General features: G+C 59.7%; 1 protein-coding gene across 1 annotated transcript in view; it reads left to right on the top strand.

Annotated features, from left to right (window-relative positions):
* Positions 1-462: 462 nt before the first annotated feature.
* The window catches only part of LOC144758218 (uncharacterized), a 174300-nt gene continuing 159002 nt past the window's right edge, over positions 463-15760 (top strand). The window contains exon 1 of the mRNA XM_078646417.1: positions 463-568. Within this exon, the coding sequence (XP_078502543.1) occupies positions 505-568 (64 nt within the window). The 5' untranslated portion in view covers positions 463-504. The remainder of the gene's footprint in view (positions 569-15760) is intronic.

Below are 15760 nucleotides of genomic sequence, written 5' to 3'. Positions count from 1 at the left end.
GGGGGGGCTCCTGTCGGGTGCAAAGGGGGTGGGTCTCCTGTGGGGGTGCAGATGGGGGTGGGCTCCTGTGAGTGTCTTCAGGGCGCTAGAGAGGCGTTCAGAGTCAATGTTGAAAGGAGCAACGGCCCCTCCCTGCTGTGTGGGGGGGGCTCCTGTGGGGGTGCAGAGGCCTCTGGTGGGGGTGCAGAGGCCTCTGGGGGTGGCTCCTGTGGGAGTGCAGAGGCCTCTGGTGGGGGTGCAGAGGCCTCTGGGGGTGGCTCCTGTGGGAGTGCAGAAGCCTCTAGCGTGGGTGTCTTCGGGACGCCTAGAGAGGCGTTCAGAGTAAATGTTGAAAGGAGGAGCGGCTCCTCCTCCACTCTTGCACAGTGGGGGCTGGGGAGGAGGGAGGGGCCCGCCCCTCGCCCTCAGAGTGATATCACACATTCCAAGAGTGCCGGGACTCGAGCCAGGAGAAGGAGCGCCTCGAGGAGGGGGGGAAGCGCTAGAGAGGACAGAGCGACGGACATGGGGCGGCATCGGGGGGCCCTGGGGCTCCTGCTCCCCCTGCTACTGGGAGGCCTCGGGCAAGGTAAGGAGGCGCCGGGGGAGGGGGGTGAGACAGAGAGAGGGGCTCACTCTAGGGGTGAGACAGAGAGAGGGGTTCACTCTAGGGGTGAGACAGAGAGAGGGGTTCACTCTAGGGATGGGACAGAGAGAGTGGCTCACTCTAGGGGTGGGGCAGAGAGAGAGAGGCTCACTCTAATGATGGGACAGAGAGAGATGTTCACTCTAGGGGTGAGACAGAGAGAGGGGCTCACTCTAGGGGTGGGACAGAGAGAGGGGCTCACTCTAGGGGTGGGACAGAGAGAGGGGCTCACTCTAGGGGTGAGACAGAGAGAGGGGCTCACTCTAGGGGTGAGACAGAGAGAGGGGCTCACTCTAGGGGTGAGACAGAGAGAGGGGCTCACTCTAGGGGTGGGACAGAGAGAGGGGTTCACTCTAGGGGTGAGACAGAGAGAGGGGCTCACTCTAGGGGTGAGACAGAGAGAGGGGCTCACTCTAGGGGTGAGACAGAGAGAGGGGCTCACTCTAGGGGTGGGACAGAGAGAGGGGCTCACTCTGGATGGGACAGAGAGAGGGGCTCACTCTAGGTGTGGGACAGAGAGAGGGGTTCACTCTAGGGGTGGGACAGAGAGAGGGGCTCACTCTAGGGGTGGGACAGAGAGAGGGGTTCACTCTAGGGATGGAACAGAGAGAGGGGCTCACTCTAGGGGTGGGACAGAGAGAGGGGCTCACTCTAGGTATGGGACAGAGAGGGACACCCTCTAGGGGTGGGACAGAGAGAGGGGTTCACTCTAGGGATGGGACAGAGAGGGACTCACTCTGGGGGTGAGACAGAGAGAGGGGCTCACTCTGGATGGGACAGAGAGTGGGGCTCACTCTAGGGATGGGACAGAGAGGGGGTCACTCTAGGGGTGGGACAGAGAGAGATGTTCACTATCGGGGTGGGACAGAGAGAGAGGGGCTCACTCTAGGGGTGAGACAGCGAGAGGAGTTCACTCTAGGGGTGGGACAGAGAGAGGGGCTCACTCTATCGGTGGGACAGAGAGAGGGGTTCACTCTAGGGGTGGGACAGAGAGAGGGGCTCACTCTAGGGGTGGGACAGAGAGAGGGGCTCACTCTAGGGGTGGGACAGAGAGAGGGGCTCACTCTAGGGGTGGGACAGAGAGAGGGGTCACTCTAGGGGTGGGACAGAGAGAGGGGCTCACTCTAGGGGTGGGACAGAGAGAGGGGTCACTCTAGGGGTGGGACAGAGAGAGGGGCTCACTCTAGGGGTGGAACAGAGAGAGGGGTTCACTCTAGGGATGGGAAAGAGAGAGGGTCTCACTCTAGGGGTGGGACAGAGAGAGGGGCTCACTCTAGGGATGGGACAGAGAGAGGGGCTCACTCTAGGGGTGGGACAGAGAGAGATGTTCACTATCGGGGTGGGACAGAGAGAGAGGGGCTCACTCTAGGGGTGAGACAGCGAGAGGAGTTCACTCTAGGGGTGAGACAGCGAGAGGAGTTCACTCTAGGGGTGGGACAGAGAGAGGGGTTCACTCTGGGGGTGGGACAGAGAGAGGGGCTCACTCTGGATGGGACAGAGAGGAGTTCACTCTGGATGGGACAGAGAGAGGAGTTCACTCTGGATGGGACAGAGAGAGGGGCTCACTCTAATGGTGGGAGAGAGAGAGGGGCTCACTCTAGGGGTGGGACAGAGAGAGATGTTCACTATCGGGGTGGGACAGAGAGAGAGGGGCTCACTCTAGGGGTGGGACAGAGAGAGGAGTTCACTCTGGATGGGACAAAGAGGAGTTCACTCTGGATGGGACAGAGAGAGGGGCTCACTCTAGGGGAGGGACAGAGAGAGGGGCTCACTCTGGATGGGACAGAGAGAGGGGCTCGCTCTAGGGGTGGGGCAGAGAGAGGGGTTCACTCTAGGGATAGGACAGAGAGGGACTCACTCTAGGGGTGGAACAGAGAGAGGAGTTCACTATAGGGATGGGACAGAGAGAGGGGCTCACTCGAGGGGTGGGACAGAGAGAGGGGCTCGCTCTAAGGATGGGACAGAGAGAGGGGTTCACTCTAGGGATGGGACAGAGAGAGGAGTTCACTCTAGGGATGGGACAGGGAGAGGGGCTCACTCTAGGGGCGGGGCAGAGAGAGGGAATCACTCTAGGGGTAGTACAGAGAGAGGGGTCACTCTGGATGGGACAGAGAGAGGGGCTCACTCTAGGGGTGGGACAGAGAGAGATCTTTACTCTAGGGGTGGGACAGAGAGGGGCTCACTCTAGGGGTGGGACAGAGAGAGGGGTTCACTCAACGGGTGGGACAGAGAGAGGGAATCACTCTAGGGGTAGGACAGAGAGAGGGGTCACTCTGGATGGGACAGAGAGAGGGGCTCACTCTAGGGGTGGGACAGAGAGAGGGAATCACTGTAGGGGAGGGACAGAGAGAGGGGCTCACTCTGGATGGGACAGAGAGAGGGGTTCACTCTAGGGGTGGGACAGAGAGAGGGGCTCACTCTAGGGGTAGGACAGAGAGAGGGGCTCACTCTAAGGATGGGACAGAGAGAGGGGTTCACTCTAGGGGTGGGACAGATAGAGGGGTTCACTCTAGGGTTGGGACAGAGCGAGGGGCTCACTCTAGGGGTGGGACAGAGAGAGGGAATCAATAGGGGTGGGACAGAGAGAGGGGTTTCACTCTAGGGGTGGGACAGAGAGAGGGGCTCACTCTAGGTGTGCGACAGAGAGAGGGGCTCACTCTAGGTGTGGGACAGAGAGAGGGGTTCACTCTAGGGGTGGGACAGAGAGAGGGGCTCACTCTAGGGATGGGACAGAGAGGGACTCACTCTAGGGGTGGTACAGAGAGAGGGGTCACTCTGTGGGTGAGACAGAGAGAGGGGCTCACTCTAGGGGTGGGACAGAGAGAGGGGCTCACTCTAGGGGTGGGACAGAGAGAGGGGCTCACTCTAGGTGTGGGACAGAGAGAGGGGTTCACTCTAGGGGTGGGACAGAGAGAGGGGCTCACTCTAGGGATGGGACAGAGAGGGACTCACTCTAGGGGTGGGACAGAGAGAGGGGTCACTCTGGGGGTGAGACAGAGAGAGGGGCTCACTCTAGGGGTGGGACAGAGAGAGGGGCTCACTCTAGGGGTGGGACAGATAGAGGGGTTCACTCTAGGGTTGGGACAGAGAGAGGGGCTCACTCTAGGGGTGGGACAGAGAGAGGGAATCAATAGGGGTGGGACAGAGAGAGGGGTTTCACTCTAGGGGTGGGACAGAGAGAGGGGCTCACTCTAGGTGTGCGACAGAGAGAGGGGCTCACTCTAGGTGTGGGACAGAGAGAGGGGTTCACTCTAGGGGTGGGACAGAGAGAGGGGCTCACTCTAGGGATGGGACAGAGAGGGACTCACTCTAGGGGTGGTACAGAGAGAGGGGTCACTCTGTGTGTGAGACAGAGAGAGGGGCTCACTCTAGGGGTGGGACAGAGAGAGGGGCTCACTCTAGGGGTGGGACAGAGAGAGGGGCTCACTCTAGGGGTGAGACAGGGAGAGGGGCTCACCCTGGATGGGACAGAGAGAGGGGCTCACTCTAGGGATGGGACAGAGAGGGGGTCACTCTAGGGGTGGGACAGAGAGAGGGGCTCACTCTAGGAATGGGACAGAGGGAGGGGCTCACTATAGGGGTGGGACAGAGGGAGGGGCTCACTCTAGGGGTGGGACAGAGATAGGGGCTCACTCTATCGGTGGGACAGAGAGAGGGGCTCACTCTAGGGATGGGACAGAGAGAGGGGTTCACTCTAGGGGTGAGACAGAGAGAGGGGCTCACTCTGGATGGGACAGAGAGTGGGGCTCACTCTAGGGATGGGACAGAGAGGGGGTCACTCTAGAGGTGGGACAGAGAGAGGGGCTCACTCTATGGGTGGAACAGAGAGAAGGGCTCACTCTAGGGGTGGGACAGAGAGGGGCTCACTCTAGGGGTGGGACAGAGAGAGGGGTTCACTCTGGATGGGACAGAGAGAGGGGCTCACTCTAGGGGTGGGACAGAGAGAGGGAATCACTCTGGGGATGGGACAGAGAGAGATGTTCACTCTAGGGGAGGGACAGAGAGAGGGGCTCACTCTGGATGGGACAGAGAGAGGGGTTCACTCTAGGGGTGGGACAGAGAGAGGGTCTCACTCTAGGGGTAGGACAGAGAGAGGGGCTCACTCTAAGGATGGGACAGAGAGAGGGGTTCGCTCAAGGGGTGGGACAGATAGAGGGGTTCACTCTAGGGTTGGGACAGAGAAAGGGGCTCACTCTAGGGGTGGGACAGAGAGAGGGGTTTCACTCTAGGGTCGGGACATAGAGAGGGGCTCACTCTAGGTGTGGGACAGAGAGAGGGGCTCACTCTAGGTGTGGGATAGAGAGAGGGGTTCACTCTAGGGGTGGGACAGAGAGAGGGGCTCACTCTAGGGATGGGACAGAGAGGGACTCACTCTAGGGGTGGGACAGAGAGAGGGGTCACTCTGGGGGTGAGACAGAGAGAGGGGCTCACTCTAGGGATGGGACAGAGAGGGACTCACTCTAGGGGTGGAACAGAGAGAGGGGTCACTCTGGATGAGACAGAGAGAGTGGCTCACTCTAGGGGTGGGAGAGAGAGAGGGGCTCACTATCAGGGTGGGACAGAGAGAGAGGGGCTCACTCTAGGGGTGAGACAGCGAGAGGAGTTCACTCTAGGGGTGGGACAGAGAGAGGGGCCCACTCTGGGGTGGGACAGAGAGAGGGGTTCTCTCTGGATGGGACGGAGAGGGGGGTTCTCTCTGGATGGGACAGAGAGAGGGGTTCACTCTGGATGGGACAGAGAGAGGGGTTCTCTCTGGATGGGACGGAGAGAGGGTCTCACTCTAGGGATGGGACAGAGAGGGGGTCACTCTAGGGGTGGGACAGAGAGAGGAGTTCACTCTGGATGGGACAGAAAGAGGGGCTCACTCTAATGGTGGGAGAGAGAGAGGGGCTCACTCTAGGGGTGGGACAGAGAGAGAGGGGCTCACTCTAGGGGTGAGACAGCGAGAGGAGTTCACTCTAGGGGTGGGACAGAGAGAGGGGCTCACTCTATTGGTCGGACAGAGAGAGGGGTCACTCTAGGGATGGGACAGAGAGAGGGGCTCACTCTAGGGGTGAGACAGAGAGGGGGGCTCACTCTAGGGATGGGACAGAGAGGGACTCACTCTAGGGGTGGGACAGAGAGAGGGGTCACTCTAGGGGTGGAACAGAGAGAGTGGCTCACTCTAGGGATGGGACAGAGAGGGACTCACTCTAGGGGTGGGACAGAGAGAGGGGTTCACTCTAGGGGTGGGACAGAGAGAGGGGCTCACTCTAGGGATGGGACAGAGAGGGACTCACTCTAGGGGTGGGACAGAGAGAGGGGTCACTCTGGGGGTGAGACAGAGAGAGGGGCTCACTCTAGGGGTGGGACAGAGAGAGGGGCTCACTCTAGGGATGGGACAGAGAGGGGCTCACTCTAGGGGTGGGACAGAGAGAGGGGCTCACTCTAGGGGTGAGACAGAGAGAGGGGCTCACCCTGGATGGGACAGAGAGAGGGGCTCACTCTAGGGATGGGACAGAGAGGGGGTCACTCTAGGGGTGGGACAGAGAGAGGGGCTCACTCTAGGAATGGGACAGAGGGAGGGGCTCACTCTAGGGGTGGGACAGAGGGAGGGGCTCACTCTAGGGGTGGGACAGAGAGAGGGGCTCACTCTATCGGTGGGACAGAGAGAGGGGCTCACTCTAGGGATGGGACAGAGAGAGGGGTTCACTCTAGGGGTGAGACAGAGAGAGGGGCTCACTCTGGATGGAACAGAGAGTGGGGCTCACTCTAGGGATGGGACAGAGAGGGGGTCACTCTAGAGGTGGGACAGAGAGAGGGGCTCACTCTATGGGTGGAACAGAGAGAAGGGCTCACTCTAGGGGTGGGACAGAGAGGGTCTCACTCTAGGGGTGGGACAGAGAGGGTCTCACTCTAGGGGTGGGACAGAGAGGGGCTCACTCTAGGGGTGGGACAGAGAGAGGGGTTCACTCTGGATGGGACAGAGAGAGGGGCTCACTCTAGGGGTGGGACAGAGAGAGGGAATCACTCTGGGGATGGGACAGAGAGAGATGTTCACTCTAGGGGAGGGACAGAGAGAGGGGCTCACTCTGGATGGGACAGAGAGAGGGGTTCACTCTAGGGGTGGGACAGAGAGAGGGTCTCACTCTAGGGGTAGGACAGAGAGAGGGGCTCACTCTAAGGATGGGACAGAGAGAGGGGTTCGCTCTCGGGGTGGGACAGATAGAGGGGTTCACTCTAGGGTTGGGACAGAGAAAGGGGCTCACTCTAGGGGTGGGACAGAGAGAGGGGTTTCACTCTAGGGTCGGGACATAGAGAGGGGCTCACTCTAGGTGTGGGACAGAGAGAGGGGCTCACTCTAGGTGTGGGATAGAGAGAGGGGTTCACTCTAGGGGTGGGACAGAGAGAGGGGCTCACTCTAGGGATGGGACAGAGAGGGGCTCACTCTAGGGGTGGGACAGAGAGAGGGGCTCACTCTAGGGGTGAGACAGAGAGAGGGGCTCACCCTGGATGGGACAGAGAGAGGGGCTCACTCTAGGGATGGGACAGAGAGGGGGTCACTCTAGGGGTGGGACAGAGAGAGGGGCTCACTCTAGGAATGGGACAGAGGGAGGGGCTCACTCTAGGGGTGGGACAGAGGGAGGGGCTCACTCTAGGGGTGGGACAGAGAGAGGGGCTCACTCTATCGGTGGGACAGAGAGAGGGGCTCACTCTAGGGATGGGACAGAGAGAGGGGTTCACTCTAGGGGTGAGACAGAGAGAGGGGCTCACTCTGGATGGGACAGAGAGTGGGGCTCACTCTAGGGATGGGACAGAGAGGGGGTCACTCTAGAGGTGGGACAGAGAGAGGGTCTCACTCTATGGGTGGAACAGAGAGAAGGGCTCACTCTAGGGGTGGGACAGAGAGGGGCTCACTCTAGGGGTGGGACAGAGAGGGGCTCACTCTAGGGGTGGGACAGAGAGAGGGGTTCACTCTGGATGGGACAGAGAGAGGGGCTCACTCTAGGGGTGGGACAGAGAGAGGGAATCACTCTGGGGATGGGACAGAGAGAGATGTTCACTCTAGGGGAGGGACAGAGACAGGGGCTCACTCTGGATGGGACAGAGAGAGGGGTTCACTCTAGGGGTGGGACAGAGAGAGGGTCTCACTCTAGGGGTAGGACAGAGAGAGGGGCTCACTCTAAGGATGGGACAGAGAGAGGGGTTCGCTCAAGGGGTGGGACAGATAGAGGGGTTCACTCTAGGGTTGGGACAGAGAAAGGGGCTCACTCTAGGGGTGGGACAGAGAGAGGGGTTTCACTCTCGGGTCGGGACATAGAGAGGGGCTCACTCTAGGTGTGGGACAGAGAGAGGGGCTCACTCTAGGTGTGGGATAGAGAGAGGGGTTCACTCTAGGGGTGGGACAGAGAGAGGGGCTCACTCTAGGGATGGGACAGAGAGGGACTCACTCTAGGGGTGGGACAGAGAGAGGGGTCACTCTGGGGGTGAGACAGAGAGAGGGGCTCACTCTAGGGATGGGACAGAGAGGGACTCACTCTAGGGGTGGAACAGAGAGAGGGGTCACTCTGGATGAGACAGAGAGAGTGGCTCACTCTAGGGGTGGGAGAGAGAGAGGGGCTCACTATCGGGGTGGGACAGAGAGAGAGGGGCTCACTCTAGGGGTGAGACAGCGAGAGGAGTTCACTCTAGGGGTGGGACAGAGAGAGGGGCCCACTCTGGGGTGAGACAGAGAGAGGGGTTCTCTCTGGGTGGGACGGAGAGAGGGGTTCTCTCTGGATGGGACAGAGAGAGGGGTTCACTCTGGATGGGACAGAGAGAGGGGTTCTCTCTGGATGGGACGGAGAGAGGGTCTCACTCTAGGGATGGGACAGAGAGGGGGTCACTCTAGGGGTGGGACAGAGAGAGGAGTTCACTCTAGGGATGGGACAGAGAGAGGGGCTCACTCTAGGGGTGATACAGCGAGAGGGGTTCACTCTAAGGGTGGGACTGAGAGAGGGGTTCACTCTAGGGATGGGAAAGAGAGAGGGTCTCACTCTAGGGGTGGGACAGAGAGAGGGGCTCACTCTAGGGATGGGACAGAGAGGGACTCACTCTAGGGGTGGGACAGAGAGAGGGGTCACTCTGGGGGTGAGACAGAGAGAGGGGCTCACTCTAGGGATGGGACAGAGAGGGACCCACTCTAGGGGTGGGACAGAGAGAGGGGTCACTCTGGATGAGACAGAGAGAGGGGCTCACTCTAGGGGTGGGAGAGAGAGAGGGGCTCACTCTAGGGGTGGGACAGAGAGAGATGTTCACTATCGGGGTGGGACAGAGAGAGAGGGGCTCACTCTAGGGGTGAGACAGCGAGAGGAGTTCACTCTAGGGGTGAGACAGCGAGAGGAGTTCACTCTAGGGGTGGGACGGAGAGAGGAGTTCCCTCTGCATGGGACAGAGAGAGGGGTTCACTCTGGGGTGGGACAGAGAGAGGGGTTCTCTCTGGATGGGACGGAGAGAGTTGTTCACTCTGGATGGGCCAGAGAGGAGTTCACTCTGGATGGGACAGAGAGGAGTTCACTCTGGATGGGACAGAGAGAGGGGCTCACTCTAGGGGTGGGGCAGAGAGAGGGGTTCACTCTAGGGATAGGACAGAGAGAGGGGCTCACTCTAGGGGTGGGACAGAGAGAGGGGCTCACTCTAGGTGTGGGACAGAGAGGGGTTCACTCTAGGGGTGGGACAGAGAGAGGGGCTCACTCTAGGGGTGGGGCAGAGAGAGGGGTTCACTCTAGGGATAGGACAGAGAGAGGGGCTCACTCTAGGAGTGGGACAGAGAGAGGGGCTCACTCGAGGGGTGGGACAGAGAGGGGCTCACTCTAAGGATGGGACAGAGAGAGGGGTTCACTCTAGGGGTGGAACAGAGAGAGGAGTTCACTCTAGGGGTGGGACAGAGAGAGATGTTCACTATCGGGGTGGGACAGAGAGAGAGGGGCTCACTCTAGGGGTGGGACAGAGAGAGGAGTTCACTCTGGATGGGACAGAGAGGAGTTCACTCAGGATGGGACAGAGAGAGGGGCTCACTCTAGGGGTGGGGCAGAGAGAGGGGTTCACTCTAGGGATAGGACAGAGAGAGGGGCTCACTCTAGGTGTGGGACAGAGAGGGGTTCACTCTAGGGGTGGGACAGAGAGAGGGGCTCACTCTAGGGGTGGGGCAGAGAGAGGGGTTCACTCTAGGGATAGGACAGAGAGAGGGGCTCACTCTAGGAGTGGGACAGAGAGAGGGGCTCACTCGAGGGGTGGGACAGAGAGGGGCTCACTCTAAGGATGGGACAGAGAGAGGGGTTCACTCTAGGGGTGGAACAGAGAGAGGAGTTCACTCTAGGGATGGGACAGAGAGAGGAGTTCACTCTGGATGGGACTGAGAGGAGTTCACTCTGGATGGGACAGAGAGAGGGGCTCACTCGAGGGGTGGGACAGAGAGGGGCTCACTCTAAGGATGGGACAGAGAGAGGGGTTCACTCTAGGGGTGGAACAGAGAGAGGAGTTCACTCTAGGGGTGGGACAGAGAGAGATGTTCACTATCGGGGTGGGACAGAGAGAGAGGGGCTCACTCTAGGGGTGGGACAGAGAGAGGAGTTCACTCTGGATGGGACAGAGAGGAGTTCACTCAGGATGGGACAGAGAGAGGGGCTCACTCTAGGGGTGGGGCAGAGAGAGGGGTTCACTCTAGGGATAGGACAGAGAGAGGGGCTCACTCTAGGTGTGGGACAGAGAGGGGTTCACTCTAGGGGTGGGACAGAGAGAGGGGCTCACTCTAGGGGTGGGGCAGAGAGAGGGGTTCACTCTAGGGATAGGACAGAGAGAGGGGCTCACTCTAGGAGTGGGACAGAGAGAGGGGCTCACTCGAGGGGTGGGACAGAGAGGGGCTCACTCTAAGGATGGGACAGAGAGAGGGGTTCACTCTAGGGGTGGAACAGAGAGAGGAGTTCACTCTAGGGATGGGACAGAGAGAGGAGTTCACTCTGGGTGGGACAGAGAGGAGTTCACTCTGGATGGGACAGAGAGAGGGGCTCACTCTAGGGGTGGGGCAGAGAGAGGGGTTCACTCTAGGGATAGGACAGAGAGAGGGGCTCACTCTAGGGGTGGGACAGAGAGAGGGGCTCACTCTAGGTGTGGGACAGAGAGGGGTTCACTCTAGGGGTGGGACAGAGAGAGGGGCTCACTCTAGGGGTGGGGCAGAGAGAGGGGTTCACTCTAGGGATAGGACAGAGAGAGGGGCTCACTCTAGGAGTGGGACAGAGAGAGGGGCTCACTCGAGGGGTGGGACAGAGAGGGGCTCACTCTAAGGATGGGACAGAGAGAGGGGTTCACTCTAGGGGTGGAACAGAGAGAGGAGTTCACTCTAGGGATGGGACAGAGAGAGGGGCTCACTCTAGGGATGGGACAGAGAGAGGAGTTCACTCTGGGTGGGACAGAGAGGAGTTCACTCTGGATGGGACAGAGAGAGGGGCTCACTCTAGGGGTGGGGCAGAGAGAGGGGTTCACTCTAGGGATAGGACAGAGAGAGGGGCTCACTCTAGGGGTGGGACAGAGAGAGGGGCTCACTCTAGGTGTGGGACAGAGAGGGGTTCACTCTAGGGGTGGGACAGAGAGAGGGGCTCACTCTAGGGGTGGGGCAGAGAGAGGGGTTCACTCTAGGGATAGGACAGAGAGAGGGGCTCACTCTAGGAGTGGGACAGAGAGAGGGGCTCACTCGAGGGGTGGGACAGAGAGGGGCTCACTCTAAGGATGGGACAGAGAGAGGGGTTCACTCTAGGGGTGGAACAGAGAGAGGAGTTCACTCTAGGGGTGGGACAGAGAGAGATGTTCACTATCGGGGTGGGACAGAGAGAGAGGGGCTCACTCTAGGGGTGGGACAGAGAGAGGAGTTCACTCTGGATGGGACAGAGAGGAGTTCACTCAGGATGGGACAGAGAGAGGGGCTCACTCTAGGGGTGGGGCAGAGAGAGGGGTTCACTCTAGGGATAGGACAGAGAGAGGGGCTCACTCTAGGTGTGGGACAGAGAGGGGTTCACTCTAGGGGTGGGACAGAGAGAGGGGCTCACTCTAGGGGTGGGGCAGAGAGAGGGGTTCACTCTAGGGATAGGACAGAGAGAGGGGCTCACTCTAGGAGTGGGACAGAGAGAGGGGCTCACTCGAGGGGTGGGACAGAGAGGGGCTCACTCTAAGGATGGGACAGAGAGAGGGGTTCACTCTAGGGGTGGAACAGAGAGAGGAGTTCACTCTAGGGATGGGACAGAGAGAGGAGTTCACTCTGGATGGGACTGAGAGGAGTTCACTCTGGATGGGACAGAGAGAGGGGCTCACTCTAGGGGTGGGGCAGAGAGAGGGGTTCACTCTAGGGATAGGACAGAGAGAGGGGCTCACTCTAGTGGTGGGACAGAGAGAGGGGCTCACTCTAGGTGTGGGACAGAGAGGGGTTCACTCTAGGGGTGGGACAGAGAGAGGGGCTCACTCTAGGGGTGGGGCAGAGAGAGGGGTTCACTCTAGGGATAGGACAGAGAGAGGGGCTCACTCTAGGAGTGGGACAGAGAGAGGGGCTCACTCGAGGGGTGGGACAGAGAGGGGCTCATTCTAAGGATGGGACAGAGAGAGGGGTTCACTCTAGGGATGGGACAGAGAGAGGGGCTCACTCTAGGGATGGGACAGAGAGAGGGGCTCACTCTAGGGGTGGAACAGAGAGAGGGGCTCACTCTAGGAATGGGATAGAGGGAGGGGCTCACTCTAGGGGTGGGACAGAGAGAGGGGCTCACTCTATCGGTGGGACAGAGAGAGGGGCTCACTCTAGGGATGGGACAGAGAGAGGGGCCCACTCTAGATGGGACAGAGAGAGGGGCTCACTCTAGGGGTGGGACAGAGAGAGGGGCTCACTCTAGGGGTGAGACAGAGAGAGGGGCTCACTCTGGATGGGACAGAGAGAGGGGCTCAATCTAGGGGTGGGACAGAGAGAGGGGCTCACTCTATCGGTGGGACAGAGAGAGGGGCTCACTCTAGGGGTGGGACAGAGAGAGGGGCTCACTCTATCGGTGGGACAGAGAGAGGGGCTCACTCTAGGAATGGGACAGAGAGAGGGGCTCACTCTAGGGGTGAGACAGAGAGAGGGGCTCACTCTGGATGGGACAGAGAGAGGGGCTCACTCTAGGGGTGGGACAGAGAGAGGGGCTCACTCTAGGGGTGGAACAGAGAGAGGGGCTCACTCTAGGAATGGGACAGAGGGAGGGGCTCACTCTAGGGGTGGAACAGAGAGAGGGGCTCACTCTAGGAATGGGACAGAGGGAGGGGCTCACTCTAGGGGTGGGGCAGAGAGAGGGGCTCACTCTAGGGGTGATACAGCGAGAGGGGCTCACTCTAGGGGTGGGACGGAGAGAGGAGTTCCCTCTGGATGGGACAGAGAGGAGTTCACTCTGGATGGGACAGAAGGAGGGGTTCACTCTGGATGGGACAGAGAGAGGGGTTCACTCTGGATGGGACAGGGATAGGGGTTTACTCTAGGGGTGGGACATAGAGAGGGGCTCACTCTAGGGATGGGTCGGAGAGAGGGGTTCACTCTAGGGGTGGGACAGAGAGAGGGGCTCACTCTAGGGGTGGGACAGAAAGAGGGGTTCACTCTAGGGGTGGGACAGAGAGAGGGGCTCACTCTAGGGGACAGACAGAGAGAGGGGTTCCCTCTAGGGGTGGGACAGAGAGAGGGGCTCACTTTAGGGGTGGGACAGAGAGAGGGGCTCACTCTAGGGGTGTGACAGGGATAGGGGTTTACTTTAGGGATAGGACAGAGAGAGGGGCTCACTCTAGGGGTGGGACAGAGAGGGGCTCACTCTAGGAGTGGGACAGAGAGAGGGGCTCACTCTAGGGGTGGGACAGAGAGAGGGGTTCACTCTAGGGATAGGACAGAGAGAGGGGCTCACTCTAGGAGTGGGACAGAGAGAGGGGCTCACTCGAGGGGTGGGACAGAGAGAGGGGCTCGCTCTAGGGATGGGACAGGGAGAGGGATTCACTCTAAGGATGGGACAGAGAGAGGTGTTCACTCTAGGGGTGGGACAGAGAGAGGTGTTCACTCTAGGGGTGAGACAGAGAGAGGGGCTCACTCTAGGGGTGGGACAGAGAGAGGGGCTCACTCTAGGGGTGGGACAGAGAGAGGGGCTCACTCTAGGGGTGGGACAGAGAGAGGGGTTCACTCTAGCGATAGGACAGAGAGAGGGGCTCACTCTAGGAGTGGGACAGAGAGAGGGGCTCACTCTAGGGATGGGACAGAGAGAGGGGCTCACTCTAGGGGTGGGACAGAGAGAGGGGTTCACTCTAGGGATAGGACAGAGAGAGGGGCTCACTCTAGGAGTGGGACAGAGAGAGGGGCTCACTCGAGGGGTGGGACAGAGAGAGGGGCTCGCTCTAGGGATGGGACAGGGAGAGGGATTCACTCTAAGGATGGGACAGAGAGAGGGGTTCACTCTAGGGGTGGAACAGAGAGAGGGGATCACTCTGGATGGGACAGAGAGAGATGTTCACTATTGGGTTGGGACAGAGAGAGGGGTTCACTCTAGGGGTGGGACAGAGAGAGGTGTTCACTCTAGGGGTGAGACAGAGAGAGGGGCTCACTCTAGGGGTGGGACAGAGAGAGGGGTTCACTCTAGGGGTGGGACAGAGAGAGGGGGTCACTCTAGGGGTGGGACAGAGAGAGGGGTTCACTCTAGGGGTGGGACAGAGAGAGGGGCTCACTCGAGGGGTGGGACAGAGAGAGGGGCTCACTCTAGGGGTGGGACAGAGAGAGGGGTTCACTCTAGGGATAGGACAGAGAGAGGGGCTCACTCTAGGAGTGGGACAGAGAGAGGGGCTCACTCGAGGGGTGGGACAGAGAGAGGGGCTCGCTCTAGGGATGGGACAGGGAGAGGATTCACTCTAAGGATGGGACAGAGAGAGGGGTTCACTCTAGGGATGGGACAGAGAGAGGGGCTCACTCTAGGGGTAGGACAGAGACAGGGTCTCACTCTAGGTGTGGTACAGAGAGAGGTGTTCACTCTAGGGATGGGACAGAGAGAGGGGCTCACTCTAGGGGTAGGACAGAGACAGGGTCTCACTCTAGGGGTGGGACAGAGAGAGGGGTTCACTCTAGGGGTGGGACAGAGAGAGAGAGGCTCACTCTAATGATGGGACAGAGAGAGATGTTCCCACCCCTAGAGTGAACCCCTCTCTCTGTCCCACCCCTAGAGTGAGCCCCTCTCTCTGTCCCACCCCTAGAGTTAGCCCCTCTCTCTGTCCCACCCCTAGAGCCCCTCCCTCTGTCTAGGGGTGGGACAGAGAGAGGGGCTCACTCTAGGGATGGGACAGAGAGGGGCTCACTCTAGGGGTGGGACAGAGAGAGGGGCTCACTCTAGGTGTGGGACAGAGAGGGGTTCACTCTAGGGGTGGGACAGAGAGAGGGGCTCACTCTAGGGGTGGGGCAGAGAGAGGGGTTCACTCTAGGGATAGGACAGAGAGAGGGGCTCACTCTAGGAGTGGGACAGAGAGAGGGGCTCACTCGAGGGGTGGGACAGAGAGGGGCTCACTCTAAGGATGGGACAGAGAGAGGGGTTCACTCTAGGGGTGGAACAGAGAGAGGAGTTCACTCTAGGGATGGGACAGAGAGAGGAGTTCACTCTGGGTGGGACAGAGAGGAGTTCACTCTGGATGGGACAGAGAGAGGGGCTCACTCTAGGGGTGGGGCAGAGAGAGGGGTTCACTCTAGGGATAGGACAGAGAGAGGGGCTCACTCTAGGGGTGGGACAGAGAGAGGGGCTCACTCTAGGTGTGGGACAGAGAGGGGTTCACTCTAGGGGTGGGACAGAGAGAGGGGCTCACTCTAGGGGTGGGGCAGAGAGAGGGGTTCACTCTAGGGATAGGACAGAGAGAGGGGCTCACTCTAGGAGTGGGACAGAGAGAGGGGCTCACTCGAGGGGTGGGACAGAGAGGGGCTCACTCTAAGGATGGGACAGAGAGAGGGGTTCACTCTAGGGGTGGAACAGAGAGAGGAGTTCACTCTAGGGATGGGACAGAGAGAGGGGCTCACTCTAGGGATGGGACAGAGAGAGGGGCTCACTCTTGGGATGGGACAGAGAGAGGGGCTCACTCTAGGGGTGGAACAGAGAG

The sequence above is a fragment of the Lissotriton helveticus genome, chromosome 1_1, assembly GCF_964261635.1.
Source record: "Lissotriton helveticus chromosome 1_1, aLisHel1.1, whole genome shotgun sequence".
Classification (NCBI taxonomy): Eukaryota; Metazoa; Chordata; class Amphibia; order Caudata; family Salamandridae; genus Lissotriton; species Lissotriton helveticus.
This window is presented reverse-complemented; position numbering and strand designations above follow the sequence as displayed.